At 37.9% G+C, this 22,368-nt stretch overlaps 1 protein-coding gene across 7 annotated transcripts in view; it reads right to left on the bottom strand.

Annotated features, from left to right (window-relative positions):
- The window catches only part of Hsf (Heat shock factor), a 77,842-nt gene extending 57,158 nt beyond the window's left edge, over window positions 1–20,684 (bottom strand). For 2 of the 7 annotated variants that reach the window (XM_076187964.1, XM_076187966.1), the window contains exons 1-2: window positions 20,454–20,684; window positions 2,723–2,831 (exon numbers count right to left, since the gene is read on the bottom strand). In XM_076187964.1, coding sequence (XP_076044079.1) covers window positions 2,723–2,831; window positions 20,454–20,558 — 214 coding nt within the window. In that variant the 5' untranslated portion in view covers window positions 20,559–20,684. Of the gene's footprint in view, window positions 1–2,722; window positions 2,832–4,207; window positions 4,274–10,310; window positions 10,409–17,219; window positions 17,263–20,453 lie in introns of those variants that run through there. The other 5 variants (XM_076187968.1, XM_076187969.1, XM_076187965.1 and 2 more) reach the window with 5 other exon arrangements.
- Between the last annotated feature and the right edge of the window lie 1,684 nt (window positions 20,685–22,368).

Raw genomic sequence — 22,368 nt, 5'->3', positions numbered from 1 at the left:
CTTTCCTTGTATTCCACTTATTGTTTCAATTTTTCTTCGTAGCTTTTTGTATAGTACTTTGTCATATGCTTTTTGTAAATCTAACAAGGCAGAATTGGCCCATCCATCCCTTTCTTGAATTATTTCTATTAACCTCGAGTAAAAGCACATCAAATTTGTGGCACATGACCTTCTGTGTTAGTATTTTGTTCTCCTCCGAATGTTTAATTCATTTACTTTTGACAACTTTTTTGCATATTTTTGCTATTGTACTAGGATTTTCTTTGTATATTGGTACAATATTTGCATTTTTCCAATCTTGTGGTATTTTTCCTTCTTTGAGTGAGAAATCAATTATCTTGTGTATTTTGTCCATTAGTTCTTCTATACATTCTTTCAATATCCAATTTGCAATTCCATCCAGCCCATGAGGCTTTCTGATGTTAAGGTTTTCTATTTGGTCCCTTATTTCTTTCTGTGTCATCATTATTTCTTTCATTGTGAGGGATCTTTCTCTCTGTCCTTCCTCCCATTTTTGTGAGCTTTCAATTGTGAATAGATTCAAAATACTTAATCATAATTTCTACATCATCAATATATTCTTTATTTCCTTTGCGTAGTTTCACTATTTCATGTTTGTCCTTTAGTTTGTCATTTATATATCTGTAGAATAGTTTAGATTGGTCCTTGCATTTCTCTATTATGTCTTTTTCATAGTTTCTTTTTTCTTCCCTGCATATTTTTACACTCTTTGCCAACTTGCTTGATTTTGCTAATATGTCTTCTGCTACCATTTGTGATCTTAGTTTCATCTTTAGAGGTCGATGTCTTTCTTTAGAATATTGTCCCATTCTATTAACTTCTATACTTTTCTGTACTTCCTGGTCATCATCTTGTACTTCTTTTAGAATTGTTGCCATTTCTTTTTCTGTTTTTTCTTTCATGTACCTCACCAGACTATATTTTTCCTTTAATCCATATACCACAATTCACTTTTTTCTATCCACTGTATCTGTGTGTGTGTGTTTACTTGATTGTATCTTATGAGAAGGGGAGCTATGCTTGTGGTGTCCCATCTCTGTATCTTGCAGTGCCTAAATTGTTCTTAAATTTTATGGTTTTTGCACACATGTTCATTTTGTTCAGTTTGTTCCAGATGTTCAGCATTCTGTGGGGAAAGCTGTTCTTTTTCAGGTCTCTTCTATAACTGCCCTTTTTGAGCTTCCTTCCATGTCCCTTTGTATTTCTCATATCCCAATTTAGTAAGTCTTCTCTATCAAGGACTTCCATACCTCTCATGATTTTATGGATGGTCAACAAGTGTGTATATTTATCTAGTTGTATTTGCCTTGTTGTATCTTATGGTAAGGGGAGCTACGCTCGTGGTGTCCCATCTCTGTATCTCGCCATATCTAATTTGCTCTTATATTCTTGTACTGTTTTTGCACACACTATTGATTTGTCTAGTATGTTCCATACATCCACCACTCTGTGGGGAAAGCATTTTTTTCCCATGTTTCTTTTATAACTGCAACATGCCAGTACATCTACAGCAAGGCATCTTCATTTAATCGGCGACCCCTACTCTCCGCCCCCCCCCCATGCAGAAAAAAAGAAGATGGGGAGAAATCCTTTCAGGGTGCGTCAAAATATCATTCACACATAACCACTCCCTAATCCCCATCCTCCATTCACTCTCTTCCATGCATCACAGCGTCATCCATATACAACCATTCTCCACTCGCCCCTATCTTCTGTCTTCTCCCTTCCTTCCTCAACAGACATTTCTCCTTTCTCAATGCCCCTTTTATCCCATCCATCCATCTCATCCTGTTCACTCAATACACCTCTACCTTCCACACTTCTTTTCTAATCTTTCTTCACTCATTATTTCCATGTGTCCAAACCATCCTAATACTCTTTCATCAATCTCCCAACTTCTTTTCCACCCCCGCTCTCCTCCTCACCTCATTTCTTACTCTATCCAGCCTAGTAACCCCTAACATACTTCTCAAGCATTTCATCTCAAACACATCTAAACTTTTTCTCTCTTCCTTTCTTAGGTTTCATGTTTCTACCCCATACAGTGCTGTCGGCATGATCACCTTTTCATGCAATCTCCACTTAGCATCCATTCCCAAATATCTATTTCTCATTACATTTTTTAATCATCCACCTCCACTCCTCCCTTTCCTGCCACAAGCACCCCCAAGTATCTAAAGCTATTCACTTCCTCCAGCCTCTCTCCTTTAATACTCACTTCCAGTCTACTGCCATCATTTCCCTTTGTACATTTCATCACCTTACTTTTACCTGCATTTACCTTCAACTTCCTTTCACACATCTTCCCAAATTCTGTCACTAACTTCCTTTATCTCTCTTCTGATCCTACTACAAGCACAGTGTTGTCAGCAAACAACAACTGGCTCATCTCCCATTTTTCCCAATTTTCTTTAACCATCTCCAATCCCCTGCCCATTACCTTTGCATTTACCTCCCACACTACTCCATCAATGTACACACTGAACAGCCATGGTGACATAACATCCCTAGCGAAGTCCCATCTTTACCTTAAACCATTCACTCTCTCCATTTCTAATTCTAACACGGGCTCTACTACTCTCACAAAAACTCTTGACTGTTTTTAACAGCTTTCTTCCTATCCCATATATCTGCAAAAGCTTTTACTCGAGAGTGAAATGTTAATAATAATGTTATACAATCAAGTCTTCAAAATGCTTACACATGTTAAGTTGTCGCACAAAGCTGGCCATATTGTTGTGCTTGTAGTACTGTGGAAGCAACTCTCGAGCAAACATTGCCTGGTTGTGTATAACAAAACTCTGTCCATTCTGCAAAAGAAAAAAAATATATATATATATATCCACATATGTAGCTATGTACACACACTTCAAGGGGTTAAGGCTACAAGATTATGAGGAGACTAAACACCAGCAAGAAAGGATTCATTGCTTACCAAAGACCCCAATGTAACTTGTTCTTTAATGGAGACAACCAAATATCAAGACATAATAATAACAACAACAATAATATTACACTCCTCCCTCGATTTAAGAATGCTCCATATACGAATTTTGACTATAACGAAAAAAAAAAATTTGTCCCAAAAATCGAAATACGAACTAAAAATTCGCCATAACGAATAAAATCCTGTTGAAAAAAATTACTGTATTTTTAAATCATAAATATAGAAAAATAAAATTATTTTTACATAAGAAAAAAAAGGTGAAAATAGATACGTACGTACTGTGAAAGAACCAACCGCCCAGTTTGTTATTGTTTTCAAAATGCCATGTACTGCTCGGTCTACTCACTCGGTCTTGGTTAATCGTGGATTATTAGCATTATTTAAGTGACATTGTGCCTCCTAAGCATTATTATCTACTTTGCATATTAATATTTTATGTGTCTGTATGTAATTAGCAGAGAACAGTATTCAAGATTATGCATATTTAATGTTGTGATGACTTTATAGGGACATGAAATTTGTTTGTAAGAACCTATCTCGCATAATATAATGGGTTTATATGGGAAAAAGTGCTCAATTTAAGTATATTCGATATACGCATGGTTTTTCAAGAACGTAACTAGTTCGTAAATCGAGGGAGGAGTGTAATAATAACTTTATCTGGCAATACATCAAATACAGATAAAGAAAAAACACAGTTCAAAATAAAAATTACAATTGGCGAGGATAACATAAAAAAGCATGTGAGCTTATTTCCATTGTGGTCTCCATTAGACTGTTATTCTACACTAAATTATATAGACACATACATAGGGGTTAAGGGGACCAGAACAGTCATGAGTAATACCAATCAGTACACATATTAGACATTATTATCAATTTGCTAATACTAATAAAATGTTTGTAACACATAAGATCGAGACCAAAATTTAAGCACCAACATATTAAAGGGGGGTCCATCCTAGGGTACGAGTAAATACCAAGTATTATGGGATAGAAGGTTGCAGGCCATCAACAATATCAACATGTAGTTATAATGAATGCTACATGACATCTTGGGTCACATATTAATTAATTACAAAAATTACCTATACTTCAGGATGGAATGGGCAATTACACATTAGTCTGAGCACCAGGAAGTGAATATACATTATAATCTGTAACACCAGAAGTAGGGTACAGGGGACCAGTACTGGTACGAGTAAAACAACAAGGAGCTGGAGGGAAAGGTCCAATTACCTTGTTGCCTGGTACCCTGATTCACCAGACTATTATGATCAGTTCATAACTGTTCTCAGACCATATCTGAAACATATATCAAACTATGACAACCAAAACAAAGGTGGAAACCAGTTTTGAGCATCAAATATTGTTATAAAACGCTAAACTTCTGAAGGACAAAAAAGGAAGGTCAGAACAGTCATGAGTGAATGCAGATTTGGAAGGTATTACTCATGGAGTCTGGTACCCCTCACTATGCTAGTAGTACATAAAATTGAGGCTGTTCTCGGTCCATAGCCGAGACATATAGTAATCCTTGACATTTTTCTTGAAAGTAACCTTGCTATCTGACTGCTTAATGGACACAAGAAGCAAGTTACATAATTGAGCACCTGTAAAATGAAAAGCTGTTTTGTGGTGAAAAAAAAAAAAAAAAAAAAAAAAAAAAAAAAAAAAAAATGCAAAAAAACAAAAAACTGCATACATACATACACATATACCAAAGGCTTTTTCCCCCTTACAAGGGAGAAAGCCAAAAAACAAAGGCATAGAAACCACTCCCACCCATTCCATCCCCTACATACTCCACTCCTCTCTACTTTCTTCCCTCCCTCTTATCTTGGCACCTCCTGGATTATGGGTCATCCCTGCATCTTGTCCACTGCTCTGGGTCAGGAGCAGTGCCACAAGACACAGCACATCCACAGCAAGGCTGCTTCATTAATTCAGTGACCCTCCCTCTCAGTCCCCTCATACAGAAAAGGAGACAGGAAGAAATCCCTTCGGACTGCGTCAATTTATTACTTATACATACTCCCTCACCCTCCATCCCCCACCCACTCCCCCTCTTGCATCACAGCATCATCCATACACAACTATTCTCCATTCACCCCTATCTTCTGTCCTTTCCCATCCTTCCTCAACAGACATTCCCCTCTTTCCCAATGCCCCTTTTACCCCATCCATCCATCTCATCCTAAGTTGACCACTCATGTTCACTCCTTCCACCTCTGCCTTCCACACCTCTTTTATTAGTCTTTCTTCACTCATTCTTTCCATGTGTCCAAACCATCCCAATACTCTTTCATCAACTCTATCTCCCAACTCCCTTTCCACCCCTTTTCTCCTCCTCACCTCATTTCTCACTCTATCCACCCTAGTAACCAATATCCTACTTCTCAGACACCTAATCTCAAACTATACACAAGTTCAAAACTAAACTGGACGTGGAGATATGAAAACGGATCACAACAAGCATAGTCCCCGTCCCGTAAAATACAACTAGGTAAATACATTCAAACTCCTCCTCTCTTCCTCCCTTATGTTCCATGTTTCTGCCCCTGCACGAGTTACAATAAAAGACCCTTGACTGTTCCAGGTTCGGTTCTCAGCAGATAACAAAATTACAACTCACAAATGAAGGAGCAGAATTATGAACAACATTGTAAACAAGGTTTAGTTTCACCTGCCGGACACGATATTTTACAAGTAACATTCCTACTTTGCTAAATTCTTCTATACCAATATGACTACGCTGAGGTAAATTTAGCATGAATGTAATGATCTTATTTTGTGCATCCTGTAGCCAAGACTGGTTTTTTCAGCTCAGACTACTGTACCAAGAGCTATAAGTGTAATCAAAGTGATGCTGTATCACTATAATTAGGTAAACACACACACACACTCAAATTTGACATACAAAGATTGGATAAATTACATCTATCAACACTGGAACAGAGAAGAGAAAGGTGATTTGCTGACTCTCTACAGAACTATGAAAGGGATGGAAGTTCTTGATAGAGATGACTTATTAAAATGGAACAGAAGAGAAACAAGAGGACATGAGAAGAAGCTAAAGAAGGACAGTTACACAAGAGATTTGAAAAAGAATAGCTTCCCACACAAGAGTGATTGATGTCTGTAACAAACTAAATGGGGAAACAGTGAGTGCCAAAACTATACAAGATTTTAACCACTTCACTCCGGGCCAAAATTTCGCGGGCCGTACGATGTTGCATCATAATACTCGCACCATAAAAAATAGTCACCGCCTATATTGATCGTTCTCTCTTTCACCCGTGAATTTTGATAGCCATAGAAAATGTGATGAAGCCAGTTTAGAGAGTATGTCAGTTACGCAGGGACAACTACAACAAATATAATCAAGACGCCGATATGGCAGCCTCTCGTATCCACTTGCTCCTCATGCTGTCTACGTAGGCGGCACCGTATGGAAGAGGTTAAGAACAAAATGGATGCGGAGAGATACAAAAATGGGTCACTACGAGCATAGCTCTCATCCCGTAAAATACAACTAGGTAAATATAAACAAAAGGACCTTACAAAAAAACTAGTAATAATTATACCAGAGTTCACAGGGGGAAAGAAAGCAATTTTGGAAGATGTATGAATAAAGGTTTCCAATTGGTCTTCATAAAGGAGCACAACTTTTTGGAGAAAAGCAATGGGAGCAAAAAAAACAGGTTTAGCAGATATAAATGTAGAGATGAGGGAAGTTCAATCTCCTGGGATCATTGGATGTGACAAAAGCTTCAGGACCTGACAAGATCTCAAACTGGATACTTAAAGAAGGGAACACTTAGCAGACATGATCCAGTCTTATTACATGATCATTGAAAGAAGGCACTGTGCCACTTGATTGGAAAGGGGCAAACATGGTATCAATTCACAAAGGTGGAAACAGGGAAACACCACTAACTTATAGGCCAGTATCATTAACCAAGTCAGAAGGAAGTTGAAGATAAATGTGGGTAAAAGTAAGGTGATGAGATGTACAAGGGGAGAGGATGGCAGCAAATTGGAAGTGAGTATTAAGGGGAGAGAGACTGGAGTTAAGCAGGTAGGTTTAGATACTTGGGGGCAAATGTCATGGGAAAGGGAGGAGTGGAGGTGGTGGTAGAATATAGATTGAGAGGAAGTGTCTTGGGGGATTAAAAAATGTAATGAGAAATAGACATTTGGGAATGGATGCTAAGAGGAGATTGAATGAAGGAGTGATTGTCCCAACAGCACTGTATGGGGCAGAAACATGGAACATAAGAGAGGAAGAGTTTGAATGTGTTTGAGATGAGGTGCCTGAGAAGTATAGTAGGAGTTACTAGGCTGGATAGAGTGAGAAACAAGGAGAGGAGGAAAGCAGGGGTGAAAAGGGAGTTAGGAGATAGGGTTGACAAAAGAGTATTGGGATGGTTTGGACACATGGAAAGAATGAATGAAGAAATATTAGTAAAAGAGGTGTGGAAGGCAGAGGTGGAGGAAGTGAACATGAGGGGGTGACCAAGGATGAGTTAGATGGATGGGGTAAAAGGGGCATTGGGAAAAGGGAATGTCTGTTGAGGAGGGAAGGGAGAAAACAGACAATAGGGGTGAGTGGAGAATGGTTGTGTATGGATGATGCTGTGATGCATGGAAGGGAGTGGATGGGGGATGGGGATGGTGAGGGAGTATGTGTGAATGATATTTTGACACAGCCTGAGGGGATTTCTCCCAGTCTTCTCTTTTTCTACATGAAGGGACAGAGAGGGGGGTTGCCAATTAAATGAAGCAGCCTTGCTGAGTATATGCTGTGTCCTGCTACATTGCTTCTGACCCAGGGCAGTGGGCAAGATGCAGGGATGACGCGTCATCCAGGAAGAGCCAAGAAAAAAGGGAGGGAGGGTGGTGAATGGGAGTGGAGTATGTGGGGATGAAATTGGTGGGAGTGGATTTATGCATTTGAATTTGGCTACCTCCCTTATAAGGGGGATAAGACTGTTGGTATATGTATCACTAACCAGCACAATACAGGTAGTCATTGACTTATGACCTACGACTGATCAACTTTGCAACCACGAGATAGTGCAATATTTAACATTTGATAGAGTAATAGAATTGCAATGTTATGCATGGCAGTGCAGTACAATTATTCCGCACGCCGCGAGACATGAGTACGATAGTTTTGGTAGACTGCCGGCAGTGTCAGCATCCCAGCCAGCTAAATATTCTTTAATTTTGTTTGTTTGAAGTAAAATGTTTCCTAATTTTGCATTGCATTTTGTATTTCTATATGTTTTGCAACTAATAAAATGTAACAGTACAACTTTTTTATGCCTACTGTAGTCTGTTGTCGATAACAATATGTTCGGCACAGCATTTTGTATTTTTATGTTTTGCGATTAATAAAATGTAACAGTAAACTTTGTTTATGCCTAGTCTGTTGTCGATAACAATATTTTCGGTACAGTACGTAAACAAAAAGAATGTGTTTTGAAATAATTTTTTTCCTAATTTTGCCTTGCAATGATTTTAATCTAATCTACAAAAAAGTATTTGTAGGTCAAAGATGACAGGACTTTATTCAGTATGCGTAGGCCTAGGCTACGTTTCCTAACGAAAATGATAAAAAAGTTAATGAATATTAAACAATGTAGCTCAAAGATAATAAGATTTTATTTAGTATGCATATGTTTCCTAAAGAAAGTCTGATGGTAAAATAATAAAAAGGGTAAAAAATACAGTATTTAAATACCATAGGTCTAAGATGATAGGATTTTATTCAGTATGCTTAGGCCTAGGCTACGTTTCCTAAAGATAATCAGATAAAATTATAAAAAGGTTAAAAAATACTATACAACATAGTTCAAACAAAGATGCTAAGATTATTTCAGTATGCTATATATAATATACAATATATATATATATATATATATATATATATATATATATATAGAGTAACAAAAATAATATTTAAAGGGTAATGTATGTATGTATATATATATATATATATAAATATATATAAAGGGTAATATATATTGTATATAAAGTCTGACTTGCGTCCAGATCAGCTTACGACCTGTCTGTCGGAACCGAACTCGGTCGTAAGTCGACGACTACCTGTAGTGAAATTATGTGAAAGGATTGTGAAAGATTGATGAACCAAATATCTTGAAAAGATGAACATTCTGACAGAGTTTGGTTTCAGATCCAGGTCATGTGTGTGTCGAACCTTTTAAGCCTTTACACGAGAGCGACTGATGTGCTGCAAGAGAGAGAGGGGTGGGTAGACTGTGTGCCTGTACCTTGAGAAGGCATCTGATAAAGTACCTCACACTCATGTGGAAATTGGACCATGTTGGAGGGCTGAGAGGCAAACTACTAGAATGGATTAAAGAATTTTTTTTTACGGAAAAAATACACGAGGACAGTAGTAAAGGACAAGATGTCAAGGTGGAGAGCAGTAATGAGTGGAGTTCCACAAGGCTCAGTGCTTGCACCAATAAGGTTTCTTGATTTTGTTAATGACATGATGCAAGGAACAAGGTTTGCCAACATGTTTGCAGATGATGCAAAAATTATGAGAAGTGTGAAAAATGAGAATGGTAGAATATTGCAAAAAATATTTAGATACCATTTTTGCATGGAGCTAGGAATGGGAAAGGAAGCTCAATACAGAAAAATGCAAAGTACTGGAAATGGGAAATTAAATTAAATACAAAAAATGCAAAGTACTGGAAATGGGCAACAGCAGCAAAAGGCCTTCTTAAAAATATTCCTTGGGAAGTGAACACATTACAAAAGCAAAAGAAGAGAAAGACTTGGAACTGTTGATAAAAGACAACTTGTCACCTGAGACATTTCATCAGGATTGTGGGAGAGACATGGACTACTGCAGAAGATTAAAGTGACATTCCATTATATGAATGAAGATATAATGAAAAAACTCACCCAAACCCTGATACATTGGGATGTGAAAAATCCTACATAGGGGAAACATCACACAATCTAAAAACCCGGATATGAGAACACCGATACAATGTCCCTCATGATGTCACCACCAAAATGTGTGTTGCACACAGGAACAGTAGCAACCACTTGATGGAGTGAGGAAAATGCTGAACTTCTGGTACATGAGCCCAACAAGACCCGTAGAAAATGTTTGGAAGCATCCATCATACAAGGAACCAACACAGTTGAACAAAATAGGTGCATGTTCAATATCTCACCCCACCTAATTCCTTTAATACTGACTGCCAATAAAGTTTTAAGCTATCCCTAGTTGCCCTCCAAAATCCCATTTTTTCCTCTCAAGGTCGTTATCTACCCACAGTAGATAATTGCTCACCCTTCTTATTTCCTTCTTCCTTTTGTTCCTCAGTTGTGAGCTAATGTCCTTCACCCAGCCAACTGTTCCAGCTTATCCTTAACCTTTCCTGTTCCCAGACATTTGGTCCACCTTCCACTTTGATCTACTGCAGAAGATCAGTGTCATTTCACTATATAGATGAAGAGATAATGAAAAAAACTCATCAAAACCCTGATACGTCCAAGACTGGAATATGCATCAGCAGTATGGTCCCCACACAGAGTAAAGGACATAAGCAAAATTGAGAGAATACAAAGGAAAGCAACCAAACTGGTCCACAGTCTGGCAGATAAAGTATACGAGGAAAGACCAAAAATGCTGGGTCTACTAACTTTAAAAGATCAAAGAGAAAGAGGTGATATGATACAGTATTCAGGTCACTAAAGGGAATAGATTGCATTGACAGAATAGATCTCTTGATTAAAGATGGGTGAGCTTTAAGAGGTCATGGGAACAAATTAAGAAAGACCATAAGTCTAAAGGATGTGAAGAAATATAGTTTTCCATATATATGCAAAAATACCTGGAATAACTTAGGAAGTGCTACAGCCCAAGCTCAAACAATACATACGTTCAAATCTAAACATGATAACTGGAAATCAAGGATATAGATTAAGTTGGACCCATACATGAATTTGAGGCTAGGTAGGACAAATATTTAGAGAATAGGATACTGGACCAAACAAGCATTGCTCCTTTTCCTGTATACTACAATAAGATAAATACAATTAGATAAATGCACACACACCCAATAGTGGCAAAAGGCCACCCTTAAACTATTCCTTGGGAAATAAATAGATCACAAAAGCAAATGAGGTGAAAGACTTGGGAGTGTTCATAAAAGACAACCTGTCGCCTGACAGACATATCAGCAGGATTGTGGGAGAGGCACATAGACTACTGCAGAAGATTAAAGTGGCATTCCATTACATGGATGAAGAGATGATGAAAAACCTCATTGAAACCCTGATATGTCCAAGACTGGAATATACATCAGTAGTATGGTCCCCACACAGAGTGAAGGATATAAGCAAAATTGAGACTACAAAGTGCAGCAACCAAATTGGCACCCCAGCCTGGCAGATAAACCATACGAGGAACGACCAAAGGTACTGGGTCTGCCAACTTTAAAAGATCGAAGAGAAAGAGGTGACATGATTACAGTGTTCAGGTCACTAAAGGGGATAGATTGCATTGATAGAAGCAATCTCCTTATTTAAGATGGGAGGGCTTTAAGATGTCATGGAATAAATTAAGAAAGACCACATCAAAAGGATGTGAAGAAATACACTTTCCCATATAGATGTACATGGGATAGCTTAGGTGACATACCCCAAGCTCAAACAATACACGAGTTCAAATCTAAATAGGATAATTGGAAATCAAAGATATAGATTAAGTTGGATCCATATACGAATTTGAGTCTAGGTATGTTAGAAAATTATCTAATTATCTAATTTTCTAACATACCTAGACAAGACCCAATGAGCATTGCTATTTTCCTGTATACTATTATTAGGTAAATACATACTAAAGAAAGTAAAAACTGAGGATTGCAACTCATTACAACAAGACTAGGACAAGATCTGGAAATGGACTCAAAAGTGGGAAGTGAAATTCAATATCAAGAAATGTAGTATAATGGAATTTGGAAAAAGTAAAAACAGAATATAAAGAGATTATGAAATTGGTGAAGAAGAGGTCAAATAAGTAAACTCTGAAAAAGACATTGGAGTGATGATCAGCAAAGACTTGACACCGGATAAGCATATTAATAAAATAGTCGGAGAAACCTACAATTTATTGAGGTCAATAAAAGTGGCATTTGCCTATTTGGATGAGGAAATGATAAAAATATTTTAACTACACTAATAAGACCAAAACTTGAATACGCAGCAACACTATGGACACCCAGTACAAAAATATAAAAAAAATTAGAAAGAATACAAAGAGCAACAACAAAACTGGCACAAACTCTTTCCAAAATGGCATATGAACAAAGACTGTCCAAATTAGAATTACCAACTCTGAAACAAAAAAGGGAAAGAGAAGACCTACTATCTATAGAATTCTGAAGGGAATGGAAATCTTAGATAAAAATGATTGATTAAAATGGGACAATGGTAAAACAAGAGGACATAAAAAGAAACTAAAAAAGATAATTACAGAAGAGATATATATATAAAAAAAAGCTTCCAACATAGTGATAGATACTTGGAACAAATTAGACAAAGAAACATTGTGTGCAAACACTATTCAAGATTTTAAGAAAAAACTTGATGCTGAGAGATACAAAGACGGGCACCACGAGCATAGCTCCCTTCCCGTATAATACAACTAGGTAAATACACCTAATTTGCTTAATTGTAGTTCCTGTATACTACAATTAGGTAAATACACATTCAAGTATGCACGCAAACACAAAATCATCAAATACAACCTACCTACAATAAACATGACATCACTCTACAGTTGACTAATACTAATTCAGTTCAATTTAGAGGGGATACCTGTGTGGAAATAGTCATAGCCCTCTTAACCTCTTTGTTTTGATGACACCTACACAAATTTAGTTCTGGGCAGCACAAGATTTTTATATTTTTGAGAAAAAAAAAAAAAACCTTGTACATTAAGGGGATTAACAATCTCCAAATGTTCTCTATATATTAAAAGTACATGGCAACCCTGTAATGTGGTAGTCCCATCCAACAACACAACTTGCTCTACCTTCTGCTCCCCCTGCCTAACCCCAACAACATCATGGAGAGTGGTCGGAACCCTTGGTTCTGACCACCTTCCAATTATCATCACCACCAAAACAAGATGCACCCCAGTTGGCCACAGACACACATACACCAATTACAAGAGAGCTAACTGGGAAGCTTTTACTGAAGAGACAGAACAACATTTTGAAACACTTAACAGTACACCAATCACAAACATAAACAATGCTGTGCACACTTTTAATACAATCATACAAAATGCAGACAAGAGATACATACCTAGAGGCAACAGAAAATCACACAACCCCAACTTCACACCAGAAATCAAAGGCCTCATCAGACAACGAGACACTTAAACACAATACCCCCACACCTATCCCTCAAAACATAGCAGACCAAATACAAACACTAAACACTGTGATTGCCAATAAAATACACAAACAAAAAACACAAAACTGGCAAAACTTTATCAATACACTTGATCACAAAACAAACACCAGCAAATTGTACAAAACACTCAACAGCATTACACTATCCAACAGTAACACAACACGCTCTCACGCAGCAATAATCACAACAACAGACAATCTACCCTCAAACAGACAACAAGCAAACACACTCATAAATCATTTTGCACAGACAAGCCATCTCACTTCTCACCCTGACGACTGACGCACTATTCGATGTAAGAAAGACTTTCCCACAGACTCAGACTATACACCCTTCATAGACAGTCAGACAAAACACATAATACATAATCTCAAGCACTCATCCGCCTGTGGCCCTGATAACATAAGCAACATCCACCTAAAACACATTGGACCACAAGGTATACACGCACTCACAAACATTGCAAACTACAGCTATTCACACAACACTATACCCGACATCTGGAAGCATGGTAAAATAATCACCATTCCAAAACCGAACAAAGACCCAACAATCCCAACATTGCACCGCCCAATCACACTTCTCTGCACCCCCTCTAAAGTCATTGAATGCCTAATACTTAAACTTGTCACACCATATATTCCCCTTGCTGACTCACAACACGGTTTTAGGCCACTACACTCCACAAACACTCTTCTGATAAACCTCACACAAAGAATTTTAGATGGCATCAATTCAGATAGGCCCCACCACAGAACACTTCTTATAACATTAGACATTAGTAAAGCTTTTGATGCTATCCCCCGCCACAACCTAACAAATAAAATATATAACACAGACATGCACAATAACACCAAAAGATGGCTGGCCAATTATCTGGCAGGTAGGAATGCTTACGTGTCATATAATGGCCAATCATAGCACATCAGAAACATTAAGAATGGAGTACCACAGGGCTCTGTTCTATCCCCCACGCTCCTTAATCTATACATGCATGACTTACCCACACCAGACACCTCAGAAATACAAATCTCTTCTTACGCAGACGACATAACAATCACATGCACACATCGTAACACAGACAAAGCTGCAGAAATAATCCAGCCATACCTTGATACACTCAACACATGGTTCATCACAAACAGACTCAAAATAGCTACAACCAAATCTACAGCAACACTTCTCACCAACTGGACAAAAGAACACAAATACATACCTCATCTCTACATCAACAACACTCTAATACCACACACAAACACACCGAAAATTCTTGGTGTAACATACGATACATTCATGTCTTTCAAACAACACATCACAAACATAAAAAACAAATGCACACCCAGACTTAACGCACTTAAGTCAATCACTGGAACAACATTTGGACAAAACAAAGAAACTAATACAACAATATACAAACAATGCATACACTCAGTGATGAATTATGCGAGTCCTGCATGGGCTCCTAATCTCAGTGAGACACACCACAACACCCTTCAAATCATACAAAACAAAGCCCTAAAAACAATTACAGGCTGCACAAATACAACACCTACAGACCATTTACACCATGAAACAAAAGTCCTCAAAGTCAAGGACCACCTCGACATGAAAGGCACACAAACACTTGCTGCAGCCACCACAAACACATAGGGAGGAAAATGAGTTGTAATTAGAGAAAAATTCTCCAACTGGGAAGAAGTAAAAAGCGGGGTCCCGCAAGGATCAGTACTGGCACCGATCATGTTCGCTTTATACGTTAATAACATGAATGAAGGCGTGGAGTGCTATATAATTTTTTTTGCAGATGATGCAAAATTACTTAAGAAGGTAAAAATGGAAGAGGACTGCAACTCATTGCAACAAGATCTGGACACAATATGGAATTGGACTCAAAAATGGGAAGTAAAATTCAATATTAAGAAATGCAGCATAATGGAATTTGGAAAGAGTAAAAATAGAATATCAAAAGATTACAGAATTGGGGAAGAAAAAATAAATAAAACAAACTATGAAAAAGATCTTGGAGTGATGATTGGAAAGGACATGAAACCAGATAAGCATATAAACAAGATGTTCGGAGAAACCTACAACTTATTGAGAGCAATCAAAGTGGCATTTACCTATATGGACGAAGAAATGATAAGGAAAATACTTACTACACTAATAAGACCAAAACTTGAGTACGCAGCATCACTTTGGACACCCAGTACCAAAAAGAATATTAAGAAACTAGAAAGATTACAAAGAGCGACAACAAAACTAGCACCGACACTCGCCGAACTAACATATGAGCAAAGACTATCCAAATTGAACCTACCAACTCTGGAACAAAGAAGAGAAAGAGGAGATTTGCTAACTATCTACAGAATAATGAAAGGAATGGAAGTTTTAGACAGGAACAACCTATTAATGTGGGACAACGGTAAAACAAGAGGACACGGGAAAAAAATTGGAAAAGGATAGTTATAGAAAAAACTTGAAAAGGAACAGTTTCCCACACAGAGCGATAAATACATGGAACAAATTAGACAACAAAACAGTATGTGCTAACACTATACAAGATTTTAAGATAAAACTTGATGCGGAGAGATACAAAGACGGGTCACCACGAGCATAGCTCCCCTCCCGTATATTACAACTAGGTAAATACTACATAGCAGAACACCCACACACACCAAGAAACATTAAAACAACACCCAAAGACCTGTATCACACACAGATACTCTCTTCTCTTCCTCCACAACCACCAAATACCAGCCTCCGGAAACATATTCATAATCATATCACTCACCGCTCCATTAACACACTGAAAGACAACACACTGCTGCATGTCAGACCCCCTGATATCCACCCTTCTGAATCCTCTCTCCCCGTAAGGACAGAGTCCACCTGGCCAGACTGCGGTGCGGCCACCACCCAGCACTTCTAAGCTACCAGAAGAGGCTGGATGACCGCATTGTGAACAGCTGCCCAGGATGTAACACTTCACCCCATACCATACAACACATAATGGAAGACTGCATTATACACAATCATGCACACAAACACCACAACATACACTCTGTAAAGGATTTGTGGGAAAACCCAGTTTCGGCAGTGGCATTCCTTGGGGAGACGGGACTGCTCGGACAGACAGTCTAGGGAACGACAACAACAACTTGCTCTACTGGTCCTAAGCCAAACATAGCAATACAAATTACCAACATTCTAATTTTCCATCAAAAGCTCAAATTACCTTAATCTGAATATACAATGATTTATTGGTAATTAATTTTTGTGTTTAGTATGGCAGAGGTGGCGGAGTTAAGAGAAACACAATGGAATTAAGTTTCAAATGCTTTTTGTGTCATCCTCACAATTTATACATATTTTTATATCTGTGTATCTGATTGCAAATTAAAAATCTAAACTAAACAGCAAAAAATTAGCATACAGAACCACCATACTGAAAGTCCTTAACAAATATAATAATTTTGGCTAATTTTTGGTTCTACATAGCAACTCTAAAATTTGTATTACTTCACAAATAAGGAAAAAAAAAAAAAAAAAAAAAAAAAAAAAAAAAATAATAATAATAATATATATATATATATATATATAATAATAATATATATATATATATATATATATATATATATACATATATATAAATATATATAAGTACACAAATATAAAATTGTGATAACTTTGGTAGTGTGGGTCTTCATGTGTAACCCACAAAGAACATCTGAAGGTTAAGCTACTCATGGGTCCTGGAATAGGTCTGTCTACGTACATTTTACATCAGACAGATGAGCAAACTTTGGCAACACTGGTATCTATGGAACAAGTAAATAAAGTAAAAATTTAACATATACCTAAAGAATTTACAGAGAATAGCATTCTTCATAATTTGCACAACTACTTTCTATGCCACTACAGTATCTTGGGTAAATTTAAAGAAGTGCATACCTAAATGATATAATAACAGAATACAAAATATCAATTTTGTAAATTATAATACATCAACATAATATATGTTTTTCTTGGAAGAAATCAATTACTAAAAACCTTGCTAAAATCAATACACTACCCAATGGAGCCATGACGAGGTCTTCCAAATCCCACGTTTGTTTTGATAGATACAAAGTCGAAGAAATTGAAATATTATAACTTGTTCTGTTCTAACCTAACCTGCTTTCAGTAATGTAGTACCTCAAATGCTTGAGGTCATCAGGGTCGCCATCATTGTCAGGGTTGGTGACAGCCAGTTTTGGCATCCAATGGGACTGGGGACTGGGCAATATGATTTACTCGCTTTTAGCAATTCCTTTATGTCACCGATTTCCATCAAGATTGATGTATTTAAATTTACAAAGTAAATATCTAATATATTGTACTTATATATCACAAATGTGCACAAAGCAGGGTTTATTTTCAGAAGTGCACACTTAAACGATATAACAAGAAATTAAATATCAATTTTGTAATTTATAATACATCAAAGTAATGTATGGTATATTTTTCTTGGCAGATATAAAAAAAAAGGAAAAAAAAAAAAAAAAAAGTGAATACTCTAGTGAACAGAGCAGCTATGATAGGTTCTAGATACCATGTTCTCGTCTGTCCAGTCCCATCAATGAAGTTTGACAATGGCAATGACTATGTTGAGTACCAGGTGTTCCCCCAATCCAACTGATGTTATATTTTTTAAACATTGCTATGAAGCCGAGTTTCATGCTTTTCTTGAAGAGCTCTAGGAAACTCCTCTCGACTTCTTGATTTATCACAGGAATGTCCCTTTTCAGGGCTACAGAGAGTAGATGCCTAGTCCTATCCTCCATCCCGCTTTAGGAGATAGCAGATAGGGCTGATAGATAAAATGTGGCTGATGAAAGATTACTGGGATGGTTTGGACACATGGAAAGAAGGAGTGATAAAAGATTAGTAGAAGAGGTGTGGAAGGTAAAGGTGGAGAGAGTGAACTTGAGGGGACGACTATGGATGTGATGTATGGATGGGGTGAAAGAAGCATTGAGTAAGGAAGGGAGTAGGAAGGACATATGAAATGACTGTGTATGGATGATACTGTTATGCAAGGAAGAAGGGATGATGGATGGGGGATAGGTGGTGCTTATGTGTGAATGATATTTTGATGCAGTCCAAAGGGATTTCTCCCTGTCTTCTCTTTTCCTGCAAGAGGGGACGGAGATAAGGTGTCGCCAATTAAGTGAAGCAGCCTTGCTGCACTGTGTTTGATCCAGGGTAGTTGGTGGATGCAGGGATGATCGTCATTCATGAGGAGCTGGGATGGGAGGGGTGGAAGGGGAGGTGGCGGGGAGTGAAATGTGTGGGAATAGGTACGATCCTCTGACTTAGCTACCTCCCTTATAAGGGGAAAAAAGCTCTTGGTATATATATATATACATAGATAGGAGACTCCTCTACATCCCACAGTCTAATTGATGCTATAACCAGCTGTCAATATCCCTGACAAAGATGATGACCCTGATGACCTCTAGCATTACATGTACTGCATTACTAAATGCTGGTTAGGTTAGACAAATTTATCATACTTTAATTTCCTCGATTTCCACATCTATCAAAGCAAAGATGGCATCTCAAGCACTTACTGCAGTTCTGTTCAATAGTGTATTGCTTTTAGCAACTTTTTCTGTTATTGATTTCTACCAAGAAAAATGTATATTAGGTTGATGTACTATATTTTACAAAATAAATAGTTTCTATTATTATAGTGCTTAGGTGTGCACTTCTAAAAATTTACCCAAGATAGCCATCACATTTGTTCACCGAGTGTTATGACATGGATGATTTGTGTATTAGAAGTGACTATAGTGTTTGATAACATCAATGGAGGCCCTGCAGAGCACCGATGCTGGTGGAGCGGGGCCTAGAACTCCCAAATAACAAGTAACAAGTAAACTGACATTGACGGGACTGGACAGATGACACAAACATGGCACATAAAACCAATCATCCCAGTTCTGTTTGGTAGTATATTTGTTTTTAACAAGGTTTACTGATGTTAATTTCTGCCAAGAAAAACATTATATTGATGTATCTTAATTTACTACATTCATATCTAATGTATGAATTGATATATCATATAGGTGTGCACTTCCTTAATACTACTACAGTATTACAATATCTTGTATGTGAAGCTCAGATTTAGAATTTCTGTCAAATTGAATAAGCTCAGCAACCTTTCACTTAATAATCATACGATATATATGATAGAGTAACATGATATTATTGTGACTCTATTCAAGCATCATTACATTTTTATATATTTCAATACTTCGACCACATGCCTAAGTTTTCATTTTATTTCTCTTATCAGATCCATTTCTTCTAATGAAATATATTTCAATACAAAATTCTCTCACAAAATAAAAAGTAATTAAACAAATAACAATGGCCACAATATATATGGCAAAATACAGAGAATTTGATATGAAGAGCAGAGTGAACATGGGGTGAGTAGGTTATACTTGTTAGAACTTTATAGAAAAACTAGATGAGAATATAGTAACCTTAACCATTAACACCTATCTTTACTCATCTGTGGCTTTTTAGTAACCTATAGCATGTGGAGAAAGTCGGTTTATCCATTCTTGTCCCTTTGTTTATGGATTAGTTAGGTGGAAGGGAGGACCTCACAGAAAACAAATCAATCACTCACTCTACACGATCTAGTTAAACAGTTGCTTCATCGTATATCACGTTCTCTATTATTCTGCCCCCTTCTAATTGCTCCCTTTACATGTCCAAAAATACCTGAGACTTACGTGTGCACCACCTTACTCCTAACCCATGAACACTTTGCCTCCAAGTTTCTTAATGACCTTGAAACCTACAAAACCTGTATATGTCACACCATATTACCTACGCACACTACTAAAACAGGAGCAGTTAATACAGTACACGCACTTTCAAACAATATTACCGTTTTATTTTCGTAGAGCACCAGAAGTACTCAAGTAAAACCTCAATACCATCCTGTCCTCACCTGAGTCCATCCAATTAAACTATCAGTTTGGGGGTCTTCAACAAGGCGCCACAGCTTTGTCAAGAAAGCTGGAACATTAGCCGTACACGAATCTAATGAATGCATATATGCAAGTCACTTTGGAGGCCTAGAGAGTACACTAATTCTTATTTTTCAGGAGATTTTCCTCCACCTTCTCTCCACCGCTTAACAGCAAGTCAGCACTGTCATCCTCTGCGCATGCGCGTTACTAAACAAAAATAAATTGAAAACATTATTTCATAACTATATATCCTCAAGCTTTTTTTTCAAGAAAATGTGATAAACATTTACTAAAACCTAAGTGCTTCACAGACAAAATTTAAAATTCAACCGCTTTTAGAAACCACGTCTGTAAGACAGCGTTATTATGAGAAAATCCCAAATTGTGATCCCTGTAGGCTGATTACATTTCTCAGAATAGACAGAATACTGCCTTGGTGTAATATTTCGGTGTTGTAGTGGTGTTACGACATTCTTGAGAGCTGGTTTTTTATAATTAAACACAGTAAAGTTGCACAACAGCGATGTTACGTGGGCTGGGTCTGAGGAGGCCCCCTGTGGCCCCCCTCTGTGGGCCCCCTGGTAATAGAAAATAATTACCAGACTGAGGAATTAATTTTTTTTAGCCTGACAGTCTTGCACTAGACAATTAGGCAACGGGGGAAACACCATGGCAGCGCACTGTCGCACTCACCCTTCTCCAGCACTTCATATTATTCTAGATAAGCTCCCAGGTGAAGTCCCGATCCATATTACTTTCCAGATATAGCAGATGTGACATAACTTCGTCGCAAAGGTATTTGTTTCGGTCGTCGCGATCCCTCGTGAGTGACGTAACTATATTGCCAAATGAATATAGGTTCGCTATTAGTGCTTGCTTCCGACAACTTATACCGAAAATAATTCAATTTATATTTTTTAAAAAGAAACAAACAAAATCGAGCGATTGCCACCCAAAAATAAATCATTACTGTCGCGCGTGGGAGTTCCTCCTTGAATGAGTCATCTCTGAGCAGGGTCATCGTCTTGTAGCCGAAGAAGACGGCAGTGTATTGGCAAGCGTTCGGTGCCAAGGCACGTTACGTTTCTGTTTGACCCATGATCTCCCTCTCACCAGTGCTGTCCAATAACCCTCATTTTTTGAGTGATTTGACACTCTTATAGCGGAAAACGACTTTGAATTATTCCAGCTGCCGTCAGGCAATTTCGTTCAACCTAAGGCCAACCCCCCCCCCCGCACACACACACACACACACACACGCTGTGGTTAGAGCTCTGGCCTGCCACTACGGAGGTCCGGGTTCGACTCTCGCCCGGGGCTGAAATAATATCAGTATCGCAGCGCTGAGGGGTGTTACTCCAACTCTCGTGGGCGGGGAGTTGGGTGTGTGTGTGTGTGCAAGGTCATAGCATTACCCATAGATCGGACCTACGAGCTCTGAGCTCTCTTCCAGGAGGGAAATAGCTGTCGATCACGAGTCCAACACGTGATCCAAAGACCAAGTGAATAAAGACCAAGTGAATACACACACACACACACACGCACTTTCGCAGCTAAACTCTAGTCTCGTGTGTACAATCAAGAAAGTTCGTCGCCACTTCAAGCTTTGTTGGAAAAATATATAGATATATATTTTCCATCGTAGACTTATGACTGGCAGCTATCACCTTCCGGATGAGAGCTTTAGAGTTCACATAGCCCAACTTATGGGTCAAACTCAAGGGAACAATGATGTTTTGCTCTAACGTAGTGGAAGCTTTCATGCCTTCATAGTGGACCATCCGAACCTGGAAAACTCCTCAATATATATATTTTTTTCTTTCTTAGGGCATCGCATGTTAATTGTAGGCATCTGTGTGGAATAATTCCGGTGTGGATAGGTAAAAAATGGTG

This window comes from Oratosquilla oratoria, chromosome 7, assembly GCF_046742065.1.
Source record: "Oratosquilla oratoria isolate Oo_2021 chromosome 7, ASM4674206v1, whole genome shotgun sequence".
Lineage (NCBI taxonomy): Eukaryota > Metazoa > Arthropoda > Malacostraca > Stomatopoda > Squillidae > Oratosquilla > Oratosquilla oratoria.
This window is presented reverse-complemented; position numbering and strand designations above follow the sequence as displayed.